The sequence below is a fragment of the Heterodontus francisci genome, chromosome 5 (genome assembly GCF_036365525.1).
Source record: "Heterodontus francisci isolate sHetFra1 chromosome 5, sHetFra1.hap1, whole genome shotgun sequence".
Lineage (NCBI taxonomy): Eukaryota > Metazoa > Chordata > Chondrichthyes > Heterodontiformes > Heterodontidae > Heterodontus > Heterodontus francisci.
Window position 1 is genome coordinate 174,729,225 of NC_090375.1, and position 19,518 is coordinate 174,748,742.

A 19,518-nucleotide genomic window follows, 5' to 3' on the forward strand; every position below is an offset into this window, starting at 1 on the left:
TTCGTGTTAACAGTGAATGTCAGGTGATGAATAAGCCATTGGATGAAAGAACAGGTGGCTCTTTTCTGTTTTAAACATTGAATAACAGCCTCCAAGTTTTACAGATGTTCTGAATTATCTGGAACTGTCACAACATCCTCCAAGTATTTCTTGAAAAATTTTATATGTAATCTCTTGGAATGCAGCACGAGTTGTCCCAACACCGAATGGTAAATAAACCTTACTGAGTGGGGAACCCCAGGGTAGAATTTCCAATTGCGGGTCGGAACACCAGCATCGCAATGATTCCCAGGTCCTAACCCCCGTGCTGGTGTGTAAAAGTGTACATGGTGCAATTTTTAATCAGCAAGAGCTTAATTGGCCTGGAGTCACGTTTGCTGCCCAATTAGGTGCAGAGGACGTGAGGAGGAAGCAGGACTGAGGTGGCACCAGGCCCGGTTTAAAGGGTGGGCAGCTGCCATTCATCCAAAAAAATGGAAGCACAACCTGCACAGTGGGTAGGGAGGGCCCCCCATGCCAGAGCAGTGTCCTGTTTTGCTGATGACACTCTGGAGGTTGTGACTGTGCACAGGAGCATTCTCTTCCCTGTCAGCAGCAACAGAAGGCCTGCGAGACCTACTAAGAGGGCATGGCTGGAGGTGGCACATGAGGTTAGCATCAGAAGGGTGAGTGAGGAGGAACTTGGGTGCAGTGCCAGAAACACTTCAATGACCTTCTTAGGTCCGGCAAGATGAGTGCCAAGAGAGTCCAGATGGTATGCGCCCACCCCCGCCAGTCAGCAGTGACCAGAGCACATACAGTTCTCCTCACCATGGGAAAGGGGTGTGCTCAGCAGCCTTGCTGGCCCATAAGCATAGGTAAGAACCCTAATGCTGCAGGTCAGGAGGCTGGAGTGCAGACTGCAATATCGTCTGCAAATGAGAAGCTGCAAGTGGAGAGGGAGGGAGGCATTGCAGGCCAAAAGGGGGTTCAATGCTCGGGTGAACGAGAGGACACACCTGAACAGTGGGTGGCCTCAGTTCATGGTACTGACGCAATTCGAGGAGCAGGCCCTTGATGTGGCCAGAGTGTCCAGGCACAGGGTCGCTGGAGATGGAGAAGTGGAAGTCGACCACAGACGGTGAAGATGCCTCAACATTGCCATGTTCAGGGGATGCATGGCAATGCTCCCATGCCACGAGCTGTCAATGCATAAGCTGTCATATTATTTTAAGCAGCAGAAGCATCTGTTGACTGTCCCGATCTCTCATCACCATTTTCTCTTCCGTCTCTCATAGGACCAGCTGCACAGGGACAGGTGTCCACACTCAGAACAAGTTCTCAATGAGATAGAGGAGGAAGAGACCTCGGAGCCTGCACCGCCACATATTAGCAGCTCACCCTCCACCAGTTCAGACACTCGCACTTTGGTGGGTCCTAGCAGGTTATTAGAGGTGGCACAAGGTAACACACGTCACTTCAGAGCAGGAGGATTCGGGGGAGGCAGAGTTGACTGTGGCTAGTTACCCTCGGAGGCAGGAGAACAGATACAGCCCTGCTCAGCAGGGTAGAGATGCAGAGCCTCAGGAGTCACGAAACAGGTGGCTCTACCTGGAGAGTGAGCGTGAGATGTGTGCCCACATGTCAGAGTTACCCAAGGTTCTGCACAGTCATGGGATGAGAGTGGAGGAGCACATTCATCTCATGTGCTGCACAATGTCCCAGTGCTTTGAGCATATGAGCTCCTCCATTAAGAGAGTGGCCAACCTCCTGCAGAGCCATATGGGGGATAACTGAGTGGATGTAGGAAGCAGGTCAGACCCAGCAGCATTGACCAGTCAGTGACACAAATTGTACAGAGAAGCAAGGAGTGGATGCCAACTGCGCCAGAGCTGGTGGTCATCTCCAGCAATCAAGGGGGCCATGAAAGGGCTGAGAAAGCAACAGATGATGATGAGGGGGCCATCCCTAACCAGGATTTGTCATCATCATCCTCCCCCATGGCCCCTTCGACAGACAAAGCGTCTGTAGAGTCACGTCCTGTGACAGAGGCTGCCCTTCCAGCATTGCTGGTGCTGCAGCCTCTCTCACTGGCAGGACAGACTCACCAGAGATGGTGGCACAGTGGTGTACAGTAAAGAGGGAGTGATCTTGGGAGTCCTCAACATCGATTCTAGACCCCATGAATTCTCGTAGCATCAGGTCAAACATGGGCAAGGAAACCTCCTTCTGATTATCACCTACCGTCCTCCCTCAGCTACTGTGGAAATCTCCTCCCCCACCCCACTCCCCTCCCCCAAAGAGGGTACATATAAAGCCTCAACAGAATGCAGTTATTTTTCTTCCCATTTTCTCCCTCCCCCCCCCCCCCCCTCCTCCCCTACCCAACTCCACCCCAAAACACCAATACATGACTTAACTAAACATTTGTTAAATCAAAGCACTGGGAGCACAGAAGGAGATACCAATCGGTAACAGGTTTCCCATATTTTATTATTACAGTATCTTTGCTTCAGTAAATTCAATGATGATCATTTTAGGTTTTACATACAAGGGACAGAGTTTCACGGATCAATTTTCTGGGTAAGAGTGATACAGATGGGAGATGCAGTATGAGAGGTGCTGCTGGTAGTGTGCTTTGTTGATGTTTTAGATTGTAGAATGCAGAGATGCAGCTGTGTCAATTCTGGTGTTCCTGGAACTTCGGAAATAAGTGCAGATGAAGGTCAGGTTCTGTGAAAAGTCTGACTGGAACTTTAAGCTTACTTGGAAACTCTTCTCAGAAAGCTCTGGAGAAACCTCAGTCAGAGTTTCAGCTGGCAGAGTCTCTGAACGACTAGTGATTGTCAGCAGAGGCCTGTACCCAACCTGAACCTGACGACGTGTCTGGTTCGGGTCGGGTCAGGTCGGGCCAGGTCGGGCCGGGCCGGGCCAGACACACACGGTAAGTGCTCTGCTGGTAAGTATTAGAAATGAAAAAACTTAACTGAGCTGGGAGTCCGGAACAAAACGGAGTCTGCGCAGTGAGCGAGTGACGTCTCGCGCATGTGCTGCAGGTTCAATGTCAGCGAGGTGAGTAAACGGATGCTCAGGTCAGGCTCAAGGCAAAATCAGAGGGTCTCGGGCTGGGTCGGGCTCGGGCCCACTGTGGTTCGGTCGGATTCAGGTCGGGTTCATTTTCCCGACCTAAAGCAGGCCTCTAATTGTCAGCCTCTGGATAAAATGGTGCATCAGGAGCAAAAGCCCCATCGTCCTCATCTACCAGGTATACATGCAATAGTGAGCTCAGAAGGAGGCCATTTAGCCCATTGTCTCTGTGCTGGCACTTTCAAAGAGATACCCAAATAGTCCCACTCCTCTGCTCTTTCCCCATAGCCCTGAAAATTTCTCCTGATCAAATATTTATCCAATTCCCTTTTGAAAGGTAACAACTTGTTGTAAATTTGTGTCCTCTGGTTACTAATGCTCCTGCCAGTGAAAGCCGTTTCTCCCTAACTATCCTATTAATATCCCTCATCCTTTTGGACACTACTATTAAATCTTCCTTTAAATTTCTCTGCTGTAGCAAAAACTCCAGCTTCTTCACAAAGGAGAGGGATGATGCAGACATTATAGTTAAAGAGGAGTGTGAAATATTAGATACGATAAGCATAATGAGAGCGGATGTACTAGAGGGTTTGACATCCTTGAAAGTGGATAAATTGCCAGAGGCAGATGGATTGCATCCCAGGTTGTTAAAGGAAGCCAGGGAGGAAATAGTGTATGTGCTGAGGCTCATCTTCAAATCCTCACTAGATACAGGAGAGGTACCAGACAATTGGAGGTCTGCAAAAGTTGTAACATTGTTTAAAAAGGGTGTGAGGGATAGGCCAAATAATTATAGGCTAGTCAGTCTGACCTCGGTGGTGGGTAACTTGTTAGAATCTATTCTGAGGGACAGGATAAATTGCCACTTAGAAGGGCATGGATTAATGAGGGATAGTCAGCATGGATTTGTTAGGGGAAGGTCATGTCTTACTAACTTAATAGAATTTTTTGCGGAAGCAACAAGAAGGATTGATGAGGGTAGTGCAGTGGATGTGGCCTACATGGATTTTAGTAAGGCATTTGACAAGGTCCCACATGGCACACTAGTCAGTAAAGTGAAAGCCCATGGGATACAGGGCAATGTGGCAGGTTGGATCCAGAATTGGCTCAGGGAAGGGTAGTAGTTGATGGATGTTGTTGTGAATGGAAAGCTGTTTCCAGTGGTGTTCCACAGGGCTCAGTGTTGGGTCCCTTGCTGTTTGTGGTATATAATAATGATTTGGACTTAAATGTGGGAGGCATGATTGGGAAATTTGCTGATGACACAAAAATTGGCACTGTAGTTGATAGTGAAGAGGATTGCTGTAGACTCCAGAAAGATATTAATGGTTTGGTTGAGTGGGCAGAAAAGTGGCAAATGGAATTCAATCCAGATAAGTGTGAGGTAATGCATTTGAGGAGGGCAAATAAAGTGAGGAATAAACAGGAGGATATTGAGAGGTGGAGAAGAAGTGAGAGACCTTGGAATGCATGTCCACAGGTCCCTGAAGGTGGCAGGACAGGTAGATAGAGTGGTGAAGAAGGCATATGCAATACTTTCCTTTATTGGCCGAGGTATAGAATTCAAAAGCAGGGATGTAATGCTGGAACTGTATGAAACGCTGGTTAGGCCACAGTTGGAGTATTGCGTGCAGTTCTGGTCACCACACTACAGGAAGGACATAATTACTCTGGACAGAGTACAGAGGAGATTTACAAGAATGTTGCCAGCGCTCAAAAGTTGCAGCTATGAGGAAAGATTGAATAGGCTAGGGTTGTTTTCCTTAGAACTGAGGAGGCTGAGGGTGACTTAATTGAGGTGTACAAAATTATGAGGGGCCTAGATAGAGTCGACAGGAAGGACCTGTTTCCCCTAGTGGAGAGGTCAATTACCAGGGGGCACACATTTAAGGTGATTGGTAGAAGGATTAGAGGGGACATGAGGAAAAACCTTTTCACCCAGAGGGTGGTGGGTGTCTGGAATTCACTGTCAGGAATGGTGGTGGAGGCAGAAACACTCAGTTCTTTTAAAAGGTACCTAGACATGTACCTGAAGTGCTGTAACCCACAAGGCTATGGACCAAGTGCTGGAATGTGGGATTAGATTGGGTTTCATTGAGAAAGAATAGTTTTTCCAGCCAGCATGGACACGATGGGCTGAATGGCCACCTTCTGTGCCGTTTCTTTTCTATGGTTCAGCTTTTCCACCTTACTGAAGTCCCTCATCCCTGCTCCCATTCTGATAAATCTTTTGTGTACCTTTTCCAAGGTCTTGACATCCTTCCACAAGTGTGGTGCACAGAACTGGACATATAATTCTAGCTGAGGCCTAGCCAATAATTTTAAAAAAGGTTTACCATAACTATCTTGCTTTAGTGTTCTATGCCTGTATTCGCCCAAGGATTCTGTATGTGTTATTAACAGCTTTATTTCCTGACCTGCCATCTTTAAAAATGTGTGAGAAAACCATTTAATTTGCACTGCCTCTCCTCAGTTTTCCTTCCAAAGTGAATTACTTCAAGCCTCATTAGAACCATAGAAAAATTACAGCACAGTAGGAGGGCATTCAGCCCGTTGTGTCCGTGCCAGCTGAGAAGAAAGAAAAAAAATTGAAACTAGCTGCCCAATCTAATCCCACTTTCCAGCACCTGGTCCATAGCCTTGCCGGTTACAGCACTTCAGGTGCATGTCCAGGTACCTTTTAAAAGAGTTGAGGGTTTTTGCCTCCACCATCGTTCCTGACAGTGAATTCCAGACACCCACCACCCTCTGGGTGAAAAGGCTTTTCCTCATGTCCCCTCTAATCCTCTACCAATCACCTTAAATCTGGGCCCCCTGGTAATTGAGCTCCCTGCTAGGGGAAACAGGTCCTTCCTGTCTACTCTACCGAGGTCCCTCATAATTTTGTACACCTCAATTAAGTCATCCCTCAGCCTCCTCTGTTAAAGGAAAACAACCCTAGCCTATCCAATCTTTCTTCAAAGCTGCAACTTTCAAGTCCTGGCAACATTCTTGTAAATCTCCTCTGCAATTATGTCCTTTCTGTAATGTGGTGACCAGAACTATACGCAATACTCCAACTGCGGCCTAACCAGCATTTTATACAGTTCCAGCATTACATCCCTGCTCTTGAATTCTATACCTCGGCCAGTAAAGGAAAGTATTGCTCAAGGAATTCTTATAAATGTTGTCTTTATGCTGGGAACTTTCCACTTGCGACTAATCTTATCACATTATCATTTGTAAAAACTTGGAATTCATTTTTCACAATGAAAACATTCCCTCCAGTCAGAATTCTGTTCTCATGCTCTATGGCCTGTTATTTGTTTACCTCCAGCCTCCACATTAAAGGCCAAGCCTGTGTTTTTTAAAAAAAAAGATTAAAACAACTTCTGCTAGAAATTGTTTTCTGAATTACATCCAACTGACCTCACGTGCATCTGACCCAGCCCCAAACTCTGCGTTCTCGCCTCTGAATCCAGACCCCCTCCCCAGCCACTGTCTCAAGTGGAAGCTAACAGTTTACAACCTCCGCATCTCAAGCTGAGCTTCCTGCCCCATCTCTTCTCCATCTGCCCATTCAAAACTTATCTGCCTGCATCCTAATTCGCACCAAATCCTGTTCACCCCTTACCCCTGACCTGTATTAGTTTCCAGTCTCCTAAAACATCCATTTTAATATTGCTCTCAAATTTCTTCATGGCCTCACCCCTCCCGATCTTTGTAGCCTCCCTGGGCCCTACAATCCTGCAAGACTAAAGCATTACGCCCACTCTAGCTTCTTGCATATCCTCAATTCACTTCCTTGCTGAGCATCACCCGCACCCGCACCCCCCCCACCCCCCCACCCCCCCAATCCCCCTCCACACTGACTACCATGTCTTTAGTGTCTACAGCTAGGCCGTATGCTCTGGATTTCCCTCCCTAAACCTCTCTCTTGCTGTTTCTTTAATGCCCCTCTTTTGACCAAGCTTTTAGTCACCGCTCCCAATATCTCTTACGTTGGCTTGGTGTCAGTCTTTCCTTACGTTTCTTTGAAGTGCCTTGGACGCTTTTCAATATTACAGGTGCTGTGCAAATGCAAGTTGTTGTTGCTCTTGTTGATTATGGCTCCTTTCAAAGAAGCACTTTTCAGAGAATCACCTTAATTCAGATAGAAACTGGTTAAATCCCTCTCGTTTTATCAAATGAAATTTGAACTGTTCAGTGTTAGCCCGAGGCTTTGAACTGAAATATTCCTTCAATAAATTTGCCAGGTCACCACATTTCCTTTTGCACTTGATTTAAACAGAATGAGCAGTGTCATAGAGTCATTACAGCACAGAAGGAGGCAATTCGGCCCATTGAGTCCATGCCAGCGCTCCCCAGTGTTGGAAGACAAATCCATAACAGCTTCTTAATAGAAGGAAAATGGAAAAAAAATTTGAAAGAGAAACATATTTAAAGGGTATGAGGGGAAAGGCAGCAGAATGGGATTAAATGGATAGCTCTTGGAGAGCAGAATCTTGTGTCCTTTAATAACAGTTGAGGGGTGGGACCATTTCCGGGTCCCGACCCCATACTGGCTGTCAAGGGGACTACCTAGGATATCTTCCCAGAGGCAGCCAATTAAGAGGCTGCCTCCGGGTCTGCCGTTCAGCTAAAGAGGGCAGGTGGGTTCCCGAGGCTGCAGGCCCATTCAGAAAACCTACAGCCTTGAAAGGACGGCAGCCTACAGGGCAAAGGTGGGTGCTGCCACTGCAGCACGGGGATGGTGAGGCGCCTTCTGAAGAGGTTAGAATTTTCTTTCAAAATAAACTCTGGGCACAGCGGCCAGGCTAACTCTGTGGAGGGCAAACCCTTCCACGGGATGGTCTCCAGCCGCAACTGTGACCCACTGATCAATGCTGCTCTGTTTGGGGGGGGGGGGGGGGTGGTTGGGGGAGGGGGGGGTTAGAATAGGCAGCCTTGCGGGGCCTCACCCCACTCCCCCCACCCCCACCAGCTGCTAAAGTCACCTGCTGAGCTGGCCCTCAGTGGGAGAACCTGTCCGCCACCAGGAAAATACTGGTGCTGTCCCCAATCAGCCCACAAATGGCAGTGAATTATTCAAATTGGTTACCTGTCTGCGGTAACCCACCTCCGGGAGGATCGCCTCGAGGCAGCAACACATCAGCCCGCTGACCTGAAACTAATCGTTCTGACTTTCCTCCTGGCCCAGCCTTCAAGACCACCCTTGTTGGACAGGAAAGATCCCTCCCTCAAAATAGCCTGACAGGTGGAGTCAGCTGAACAGTCCCCTTCTCTGTGTTTTAATAGTCATTGATTTTATGCTTCCCATTAAGTTATAAACTTGACTCCTGCAAAGCATTTGGAGCGGTGAGAAGGAAGTCTACTTATAGTGAAATCATAAACATGCACTTTCACTAAACAGAATAATACGTGGAAACCTTCTCCGCTCCCCCATAACAGGGTACTTATAAAAACCCAAAACAGAATGCAGTGTTTCTTATCCACCACCGCCCCTCCCCCAACCAAGGCACCATACATAAATAAAAATGTTTTTAAAATGTGTAGTTAAGAAAAGATATAAATGCATTAGAGGCAGTGCAGAGAATGTTCATTTGACTGATACCTGGGATTGTGGCGGGTGGGGGGGATGTGGGGGGAGGTTACCTTATGAGGAAAGGTTGGACAGGTTGGGTCTGTATCCATTGAAGTTTAGAAGAATGAGAGGTGATCTTATTGAAACATACAATATCCTGAAGGGACTTTACAGGATGGATGCTGAAAAAATGTTTCCCCTTGTAGGGGAGACTAGAACTAGGGGACACAGTGTTATGACCAGGTGAGGAAGGGGTCTCAGGCTCCCCTCTTGCCCCTTTCCTGGTTTGGCCATAACAGGGTTATAACAGTGATTTTAGCTGACCACCTCAGTGAGTCTTCGCTCACTGCCCTCTAATTATAATTGCAAATGAACTAATCTGACAGGTTTTCTTAGGTTTAAACGAGAAAGATGCAAGTTTATTAGCCTCATCACTCTAACTTGGCTAAAAATTACAACAATATGCAACGCAACCATGCTCACATGCACATGAGAGAAACACACACAAATAGATACAGCGGGGGAGAAAGAGTTAGGGGTGGGAGATTGAAGCAGAGTTTGTAATAAATAGAATTCAGTTACTGGATGGTCATGTCCTTGATGCAACGTCTTCAACTGAAGTTTAATGTTTTGGAGTTCTCACTGGGGCTACATGCACAATTTCAGGCTTGCTTCTCTGGTACCAGTTGGCCAAAGAGAGGTTTCAATTGTCTCCCTGGTGGTCACCTGTAAAGTTCTGTAGTCTTGAGGCTTATGCTGCCACCGTGGTTTACCTGGGACTTTGCTGGAGAGAGAGGCAGAAAGAGAGAGGTCTTCCCTCTGCCAGCCCTGTTGCAGGCTCTTTACTTTCTGTTCAAATTGCAGTCTGTTTCCTTTCTGTGTGGCACAATTCAAAAAGTCCCCAGTCTGGCCAGCAGGTAAGTCATGTGGCCCTCTCTGTGTGAAATAGCAGCTTCTTGCTGGATTTCAAAGCTTTCCAGACACACTCGGAGGGGTTCTGGCTCTTAAAAAGACAAGATGTGGATCATCACTATTGCCCAGACCAATCTTGCTCACTGAATCAGTGAGCACTCCCCTTGTCTCTCTATTCAACTGTCTCTCAGAATGTAAATGTGCAACCATGTCTTCAGCTGTTCAGCTTTGTTGTTCTTTTAAACAAGTTATGTGCAATGTCCAGTAAAAAAAAAGTTCAAGTCGTTTTCCATATGATGAAATTAATATGCATCCATTTGGGCAGGTGTGATTTCTGTGAGAACAGTTTAATAATAAAGGGTCGCCCATTTAAGATGAAGATGAAGAGAAATTTTTTCTCGGAGAGTTGAGAGTCTTTGGAACTCTTTTCCCCAGAAGGTGGTGGAGGCAGGGACATTCAATATTTTTAAGGCAGAGGTAGATAAATTCTTGACTAACAAGGGAGTCAAAGAGTATCGGGGGCAGGCGGGAAAGTGGAGTTGAGACCACAATCAGATCAGCCATGATCTTATTAAATGGTGGAGCAGGCACAAAGGGGCCGAATGGCCTACTCTTGCTCCTAATTTGTATGTTAGTATGTTAATTCACAGCATTATGAATATAGAAAGAGACCACAATGATAAACATGAAAAAAATGTCTTGAGATAAGGACCAAAAATAGAATACCCTCTGTTTGCCTTCCTTATTTCTTTATTGGCTTTCCTTTGTTACTTTCTATAATCCTTCCAGTCCTCACTCTTGCCACTATTTGTTGCCTTATATAAGCTGCCTTCTTTTAATACAGGTACTAGCCACTCTCAGACTGGGGTTTGCACCACCCCAGGAGTCATGTCTACTACATTGAAACTGCAGCTTCTGAACAGTCAAGACTACTTTATAAGACTGCCACCTATGGAAGCAGTAAATGTTGCCAATACAGAAGGGACTGAACTGTTGTCACTTCTGTACCTACAGCTCCATATAATGAAGTAACATGGCTTTTTGAAAAGGTGCTGGCGGAGATCCCAGTGGGGTGGTAGCAGTAGTAATTGGGCTATGGGGTGGAGATTTGGGAAGAGGTTTGAACATAGGGTATAGGGTCTGGAGAAGCACTCTTGCTCCTCCTGGCTCCACAGTCAAGTGAGTATATTTTAAACACTTACCAAGTTGATTGTAGCCTGCAGCCACCTGTTGGGCCGCACGTAGACCTGGCTTTCCTGAGTGTAGCAGCCACCGGCTGTCTCAGGGCAAATAACTCTAGCAGAGCTGGCCTTAAACAGATGTTAGGCACTTCATGTGCACAGGCAAAGGGGTGAATATCCTTTTCGGGATTTTCTTGACAGTCTTTAGCCTTTACCAATATTGTGGATGGTGCACTTCCAGTTTGGACTAAACATGCGCTTCCATATTGGAAACTTGGTACCATTTAGTGTCCAAAAGAAAGGGTGCCGAGCAGTCCAATTTCTAGGCCATTAACTATTTTTCTCCCACTACACATTTTCCCCCGTCTACTCTCAGTTCCTTCTGATATACTGACATAAAACGTTACTGAAATCATGTATAAAAGTTATCTTCTCCTCAATACATTTCACCTATCATATTATGAAGTATAAATCCTAATTTGCTTCAGAGGGAGTAAAACACAGTATAGTATATCAATACAAAGGTGAATTGGGTTTCAATCTATTGGTGACTGATGCGATAAACATCTTTCTGTCGATTATGATCGACATCCACTCCTCCAGCCTACACTCACTTGGTTCCACTCTTGCCTATCCAATCACAGCCAAAGCATCTCAAGAAATGCCCGCTTTCTCCACCCTACATCATCGCTTCCAGGGCCCCCCAAAGATCCATTCTTCGCCTCCTCATTTTCTTCGCTCAAAAAGCACAAGAAAAGCTCTGTGTGAAAAATGGGTGGGGGAGCAAGAAGTCACACTGATGTAGAATAGGTGCTCTTGAGGTTGAAGAATGGAGCAAGCTTTAGTTTACATCAGGTCTGTTCAATACCACCCAAAATATACTATGTTAGCTGTGGTTCAGTGATAGCACTCTCACCTCAGAGTCAGAAGGTTATGGTTTCAAATCCCACCAGAGACATGAAAGCAATTTAAAAAAACTAGGCTGACACTCCAATGCAATACTGAGAGTGCTGCACTATTGGAGATGTCATCTGAAAGGTGGACATACAAGATCTGGTGGCAATATTTCAAAGAGCAGGGGCATTTCTCTCAATATCCTAGAGCTGCCCAATATTTAACCTGCAATCACCACGTAAAAATATAATCTAGCCAGCATCGCATTGCTGTTGTGGGACCTTGCTCTGTGTAAATTGGCTGCTGTGTTTTACACCAGTGACTACACTTCAAAAAGAGGTACTTCATTGGCTGTAAAGCACCTCGTGACATCCTCAAGTAGTGAAATGTGCTCTACAAATCCAAGTCTTTCTTTAATTCTTTGAATATGCATGCTTTTAACCTCATTTAATTAATAAATGACTTTAATGCACATATAATATAGATAAAGGTCTTGTACTTAATTTAGTCAGTAAATCATATTCAATTTGACATAACTATTTAACCATTAATGACATACCAATGCCATCTAGAGGTGACAGAATTCACAGAACATTTTTGAAGCAGGAAATTTCACATCAGACTTTTTTTTTTAAACTGCTTTGAATTAAATAAACATTCAATAAAATTTGTAAGTTTTTTTTTTTAAGAACATTGAAAACAATTGACAGCGGCATCCTTGTTACATTCAATTATAATTTTTCCCCTCCCTTACACTGCTAAGCTCAGAAGCTCCTCCAAATCAGTACACCAAACAAGGGCTTGATAGATATTCGAAAGGAACAAACGAAAGAAACCAAAATCACACACAACATAAAGTCTTTAATAATAGCACAGAGAGCCCTAGCTGTGAGACTCTATATGTTAAACTACAATGGCACTGATGTTTCTCTTTTATTGCTGTTTAAAAGTCATTCCTGGGAGGAAACAGCACAGGAGAAAAACAAAATAAAAGTTTGGCTCTACATAGACTCAGCGAGGATTACACAATCCATTCTATGTTGCCTCCTAGTTATTACTGTGAACTTGCTATTCGCACAATTCTGTAGTAACCAATGGATACATACAGCTGGCGTCCATCAATTTCAGAAAAACAAGCACCTTTATTGCCTTCTCACTGAAGATCATCAATATGGCTGGGAGACATGGAAACAGGGAATACTGGAAAGAAACAACTGCTTTTAAATATTGCTGCCAAGGAAAATATGCTTCACTCACCTTTTCCTGATCATTATTCTGCAGTTCTCATCCTGTAGACTCCACAGACTCACATATGGCAGTTCAAAGGCATTCAGCTTTTTCAGCACTGGCCCAAGAAATAATAGACAGCATGACATCATCATAAATACTCCTGAAAATCTCTTTCATCCTCAAGTATACACTTTATCATGCTCAATTTGTTTTCATGGAAATCTACTGCAGGACTACAGGGAAAGGTGGGTGGGAGGGGAGGCGGGAAGAAGTGGAACTAATTGGATAACTTTTTCAAAAACCGAGGACTGGCACGATGGGCTCAATGACCTCCTTCTGTGCTGTAAGATTCTGTGATTCAATATGAAGTCGAACACACACACACTTGGCTGGATTTTGTGCTGGAGTTGGGGCTCCCAGAGCCGGGCCGAAAATGTGCAATGAACCCCGCCTCTGCCTTTTCGTTCCCCCATCACCCACCCCCCAACCCCACTGCCCGAGCGATCCTCTGGCCTTTTTGCATCAAAGTTTCAGGAGGTGGGATCCCTTTCCCTTTAAAGAGGGAGCAGTGGCCACGGCCGGTACTGCAGAGGCCTCGGACCCAGGCCCAGCACTGGAACCCCGGAACAGAGGGAGGTGAGGTGGGGTGACTGGGGCCAGTCCGGAAGGCCCTGGCGAGCAGGTCTTGGGGGTAGTCGTGCAGTCCAGAGGGTGGGGGTCCAGGGGCAACGTTGTTCCTGGTGAGGATCCTCCGTGGGCCACAAATTGCCCACAAAGGATGGATCCCCCCACCCACAAGCCCGCAGAGAGGGCGTCTCATTTTACATGAAAGTGAACGAGTACACAGGTACTGCACACTTGGGTCACTCCATCTTACAAAGATCGTGGCCGGGATTTTATGCTGACAGCGGGGATCTCAACACCCAGAAGTGACGTCGAGGACCCTGCGTCACCTCTTCTCCAGAATACCCGCCAAATCTAGTGCCAATTAGGCACTTAACTGGACAGCAGGGGGGCCTTCCACGGGATCAAGGACCCTGTCGCCAGATGTCCCGCCCTTGAAGAGCCACCGGCCAATCAGATGCCTGCAGCTCTTAGCTCTTCCACTGAGCAGTGCCACCGCAGAGGCAGTGACTGCTGCTGGAGAAGCACCTACTGGAGGCCCAGGAGCGGCGCTGGATCCAGGCCACAGGTAGATCAGGAGGGAAGGCTCTTGCGGCAAGTGGGGGGGTCGCTAGCAAGGACAGAAGGTGGTGCTCAGCAGGTACCTCACCACCCCCACCTTCCTGATGCCAGAACTCTTGTTCAGACACAATGTGCCTTTTAAGTGCCAGAGACGGGAAGCAGCCTGCATGGTTTCTTGTGCCATGCTTCCCACATGGTGACAGGGCCACCTGCCGTACGGCGGGGTGAGGTCCTTAATTGGGGATTAATTGCTCAGTTAAGGGATTCAATTGGCGGCGAGACAGGAAGACTGTTCACAGGAAGGCTTTCCCGCTCCGGACTAAATTTTGGCAGAGGCCGGATGGCGGCAGGAATTGTTTCCGCCGCCACCACCCCCCCCGCAAACCCCGCCACCTCCCACCTGACTTTATGCTGTCCCCGCCTCCAATTCCTGCAGTGGGGAAAGAGCATAAAATTCCCCCCAGTATTTTAGTACTCAGTGCCAGAGATCTGCAACTCAACACTGGGTTACTTACATTATCTGTTTACAGACTGACAGCTCAACACTAGTTAATTACATTCTCTTGTTACAGATGATCACTTACAAATAAATTATAGTTACTCAACCAAGTTAAGACAATAGAGCACATTGCTGTCAATATCTGTATATTGCTAGGAATGAGATTTTATAGCCATTTCTAACATGAATTAAGCTTACACACTAAGCCCGAAAAGACCGATACCTATGGTTAACCTGACCTCATGCAAGTAAAAGTTGAAGGTCGGGTTTGCCTAGTCACAGTAGTTATTGCCTTCATTTTAAAAGACATACCTTGTCTATGTTTACTTGTTGTGACTATAGTACAAGAGTCGAAATGAGCTTTGAGAATATCTGGAGCGGAAGCACTAGGACAGAAGTTTACAACCTGGATTTGCAGGGTTTCTGTCCATGTATAGTTGGGAATACTGGACATTGGAAGAATAGCATGAGAATTCTGTATTTATTTATTAATGTTATGTATCCTGCCATACATCAATAAAATGTTTTCATCAATGATAGATCTGTGTTTATATGGGTAGCTAGCACTGTCCTTTGGAAAGAAAGGCTTTTTCATGAACTTTTTCAGGACATTCTAAAGTGCTCAACAGCTCTGCCAATTTTGGCACAACTGCCCAGATGTTAGTAAGATGGACTTTGCAGGGTCGACAAGCTGGGTGTGCCTTTGTTGTGTCCAGTGCCTAGGCCAATGCCATGTGGTCCGTCCAGTTTTATTCTTATTGGACATTTTCCATAGCGGTCTGATACCACAGATGGTCTGCTAGACCATTTCAGAGAGTCAACCACATTGCTGTGGGTCTGGAGTCACATGTGGACCAAACTGGATAAGGGCAGCAGATTTCCTTCCCTAAAGGGTATTAGTGAACCAGATGGGTGGTCCTGATTTATTTAATTTAATTGAATTTAAATTTTCTAACTGCGATGAATTTGAACATATCTCCTGAGCATTAGTCTGAGCCTCTGGATTAGTCATCTAAATTAAAAGCAAGATATGAGAAAGATGGAGGGGGGTGGGGGGTTCGGGAAGAGCAAAAAAACACTTTTTGCAGTGAGCTGCCCACGAAGAGAAGTTTTCAAAGTTCTGCATTCAAAGAAGTTATGTAATCCACAATAGACAGAGTTATGCTAGACTTTCTCCATCAAAGTGGTGCAGATGTTAAGAGGTCAATTCTTATATTTTTGTTATAAAAACTGAAGTAAAGTGAATACGCACACTTGGTCGTTTTCCGGTAAACACAAACCACCAAGATTGGGATATGAAACATATTGCTGTAGCTATAGTATTGTGAAAAACTGAAGAATTTCAATTTTATTCTTTCATCTTCTGTCTCTAAAAACTCAAATTAATAGACAAAAGAACAAGAAAAACATATACAAGGCTGGTATTGTACATTTACTGCATATATAAGCAACAAGTCAATAAGTTAAGAAACTTCCTTCACATTAGTTTCACTTGAAGAGTCAAACATAATTGAGGGAGACAGAGACGGAGACAGAGAGAGACAGAGACAGAGAGAGAGACAGAGAGAGACAGAGACAGAGACAGAGACAGAGAGAGAGACAGAGAGAGAGACAGAGAGAGAGACAGAGAGAGAGACAGAGAGAGAGACAGAGAGAGAGACAGAGAGAGAGACAGAGAGACAGAGTGTCACATATCTGGACTACACACTACAAAGTGTGCACTTACTTTACAATTCCAGGACCAGAATTTTACAGCTCTCCAATGAGTGGGCTGGTGGTGGGGGAGGGAGGGGGGGGACTGGGGACGAGGGGGGCACTGAAAAATTTATTGGGAGGTGAGGGATGCCATTCCTGACTCCTTCCCACCTCTGCTGCAATTTTACACGGGGTGGTGGTGGTGGGAAATGGCCCGCCCCAGGCCAAACAAAGTCCTTAAGTGGCCACTTAACTGCCACTTAAGGGCCTCCTCCTGCTGCTGCTGGTATTTTACCTGCGGTAGGGGGCGGTAAAGCCCCAAGAACACCACCAGGTAAAACCTGGCGGCCTTCTTGCAAGCTGGGGGGAGGGGGGGCTTCCCTCCTAATCAAGCATCCATGGAGGGTCGCCCCTAGAGCCCCAACCACCCCCAACGCACAACACCCACCCCCCACCCTCCAACTGACTCCCATTGCCTCGCCGGGACCCGACTGACTTTTTGGGGCCTCCCCGGCCACACTTACCTTCTTCCTGGGGCCGTCCTTCATCTTCCTCCTGAAGCTGGGTGTAGTCCCAGCAGCGGCCACTGCTCCCGGTGGCGCTGCTGGGACTAACAGCAGGCCGGCCTGTTGATTGGCCGGCAGCTCCATTAGGCGGGACTTCCTGCTTCAAGGAAGTGAAAGCCCTGCCCAAGGTCAATTAAGGGCCTGGGGAGTGTAAATTCCCAGCCTGGCTCCCAGGTCACCACCGATGTTTTGGCTGGTAGGCGGGGCCGCCACCCAACATAAAATTCTGGCCTAGATCTCTATGTTCAGATATTTTCAGTTCTATAATGACTATTTGCTTATGTAATGTATTGAATAAAGCTGCAGCCTCACAGTAAGCCATGGATCAACAGTGAAAGATGCATTTACTTAGGACCCTGCCATGTCAATATATCTCAAACTACATTAGGCAAGGTACACTCATGAAGTTTATGTCTCTCAAGGATATCTTGAATACCCTACAGATCTAAACTAGTTTGGAACTTACCAGAGTATTCTCCATTAGGAAGTTCACAAACGAGATATAGGGCGAAGTGTTCCAAAAACTGCCTTGACAATTCAATCTTCTGGGTAACAATCTTTAAAAAATCAATTAACCAATAAGTTATTGTGCAGCATCTGGTGCAGAAATGAATGTCATAGAGTTATCAGGAATTTACAAATTTAAGACTATTAACCAACAGCATACACAGAAAACCTTCACTGGATGTGAAGCAATTCCGTCAGACCAGCAGTGATGAAAGCTAGCAATTTTTTTCTTCCGAAAGCCCATTTTTCTCATTGTGTCTCTTCCCTCACCACCATCCCCCTTCTGAAGGTGTCATTTCTGATTGTTCCCCGATTACCAACAAACCTTTGCTACCTTGCCCAAAGGACCATTCTCCCAGCGAGCCTGAATAAAGTGGCATCAGGCTATCCAAATTTGGAAGAACCACAACCAAGCCCAACAATGTGATTATGCAGAAAGGGTGCGTAAAACAGCATTAAATGATATTTTAAGAAAAGCTAAAAATTCATCCTTTTGTTTTGGCACTGTTATTTATAGTGTTCTTCTTCTTAGGCAGTTCCTCAGCACTAAGGATGACTTGCTTTGACTCTGGTTCAGAGAGTTCTAACATGGCTAACGAGTTCGATGCGCTAACCGTAGACTCGAACACATGTGGGCAGGAGGTGTTTGAAGAGTTGAGTAGGTGAGTTACGTGGGGCCTGTGCGCTCCTTCCGCTGCCTGAACGTGGCCTCTGCATGCTCTTGTCGAAATCTCACGAGGTGCTCTGTACCTTCCCGAATGCACCTTCTCTACTTTGAGTGGTCGAGGGACAGGGACTCTCATGAGTCCGTGGGTATGTTCGATTTCTAGAGAAGGTCTCTCAAGCGTTTTCTCTGTCCTCCTGGGAGTCTTTTGCCGTGGCAAAGTTCAGAGTAGAGCAGTTGCATTAGGCATCAGGTATCAGGCATGCGAGTAACGTGGCCTTTCCAGCAAAGCTGCTTTTGGGTGATTACCACCTCAAAGTTGGGAATGTTGGCTTGGGAGAGGATCATGACATTAGACCGCCTATCCTTCCAACGATGTGAAGGATTTTGCGGAGATGGCGTTGGTGGTATTTCTCCAGTGCCTTGAGGTGCCTGCTGTAGATTGTCCAAGTCTCCAAAGCATATAGGAACTCAGGTCTGGTACACCATGACCTTAGTCCCCGGTTTGAGGTTATTTATTTTGGCAGGAAAATAGAGATGAAAGCTGTGTCTGCCACTTCCACTTCAGAAGCCCATTAAAAAGCTTCCTTTTTTTTAAAAAAAAAGGTTATTGCATAGTTTGCACTCAACATTCATATGCAACCGGCTTTCAGAAAAGAATTAATGATAATTTAGCATTTCAAGTTAACAAAGGCTGCCAAAGATAAACTTGTTCTTGTTAGAGAAAAGAATGTTGTTTAGGGACATAACTCAGTTCTTTCAAATGACAAAAAGCATGGATAATTTATATATGAGTCAGTTACTTTACTTAAATTGTGATTGCAAGACTGGAGCCCTGGAGTGCACAAACTGGTCTCAAGTAAGATTCGAGATTAGTAAAAACTGCCCACCTTAAAAAGCAAATTTAGACAACAGACATCAAAAGCAGCTAAGACGATATAATTTAACTCCTCCAAGAACAAGCTTGACAAAATTGGGTTTTGAACAAACTGACACTTTTAAATGGTTCAGTGAGTTTATCTAGTGAGCTGCTGACTCATATATAAATCAGGAGGCAGCTGGGCTGGGCAATAGGGGTGTTACAATTAGTTGCAGTAACCAATGTTCCCTCCAAGCTGCCCGGCCGCACAGCAACCTGAACTTTTCATGCAGGCTGCGCCCAAGTCAGGCCTTTGAGTTACCAACCATGTGCGGCCACACAAAAAAATTGAAAGGGCCCACGCACTTAAACAAATTGCCCATGCATTACAAAAAAAAAAGGATATGTTGGCAGTGACCCAGGGTTCCCAGTCCAGATGGCTATCCAATGACCCTGTTGTAAGTGGGTGTATAGACATCAGTAAATGATAGAATTGGGTTCCTCTGTGATGCTTCCCATGATACCCAGTCAACAATTATCAAGGATCACATATGAATAACAGGCACTTTCTAGCAGAGTGAAAGGGTATCAAATTAGAAGCCAGGCTAACATTCCCTCCCTAATGCAATAGGCATTGCTTTGGAGAGGGGAGTGGTGGTGGGGGTGGGGGGGTGGGGTTGCTAATTGCTCTGTTTTA

The 19,518-nt window shown here is 45.9% G+C and overlaps 1 protein-coding gene across 1 annotated transcript in view; it reads right to left on the reverse strand.

The window, feature by feature from the left end:
* Nucleotides 1–19,518, reverse strand: part of rnf19a (ring finger protein 19A, RBR E3 ubiquitin protein ligase) — a 247,116-nt gene that overhangs the window by 192,626 nt on the left and 34,972 nt on the right. Inside the window, 2 exon segments of the mRNA XM_068032374.1 lie at nt 12,874–12,961; nt 17,258–17,348. Of these exon segments, the coding sequence (XP_067888475.1) occupies nt 12,874–12,961; nt 17,258–17,348 (179 nt within the window).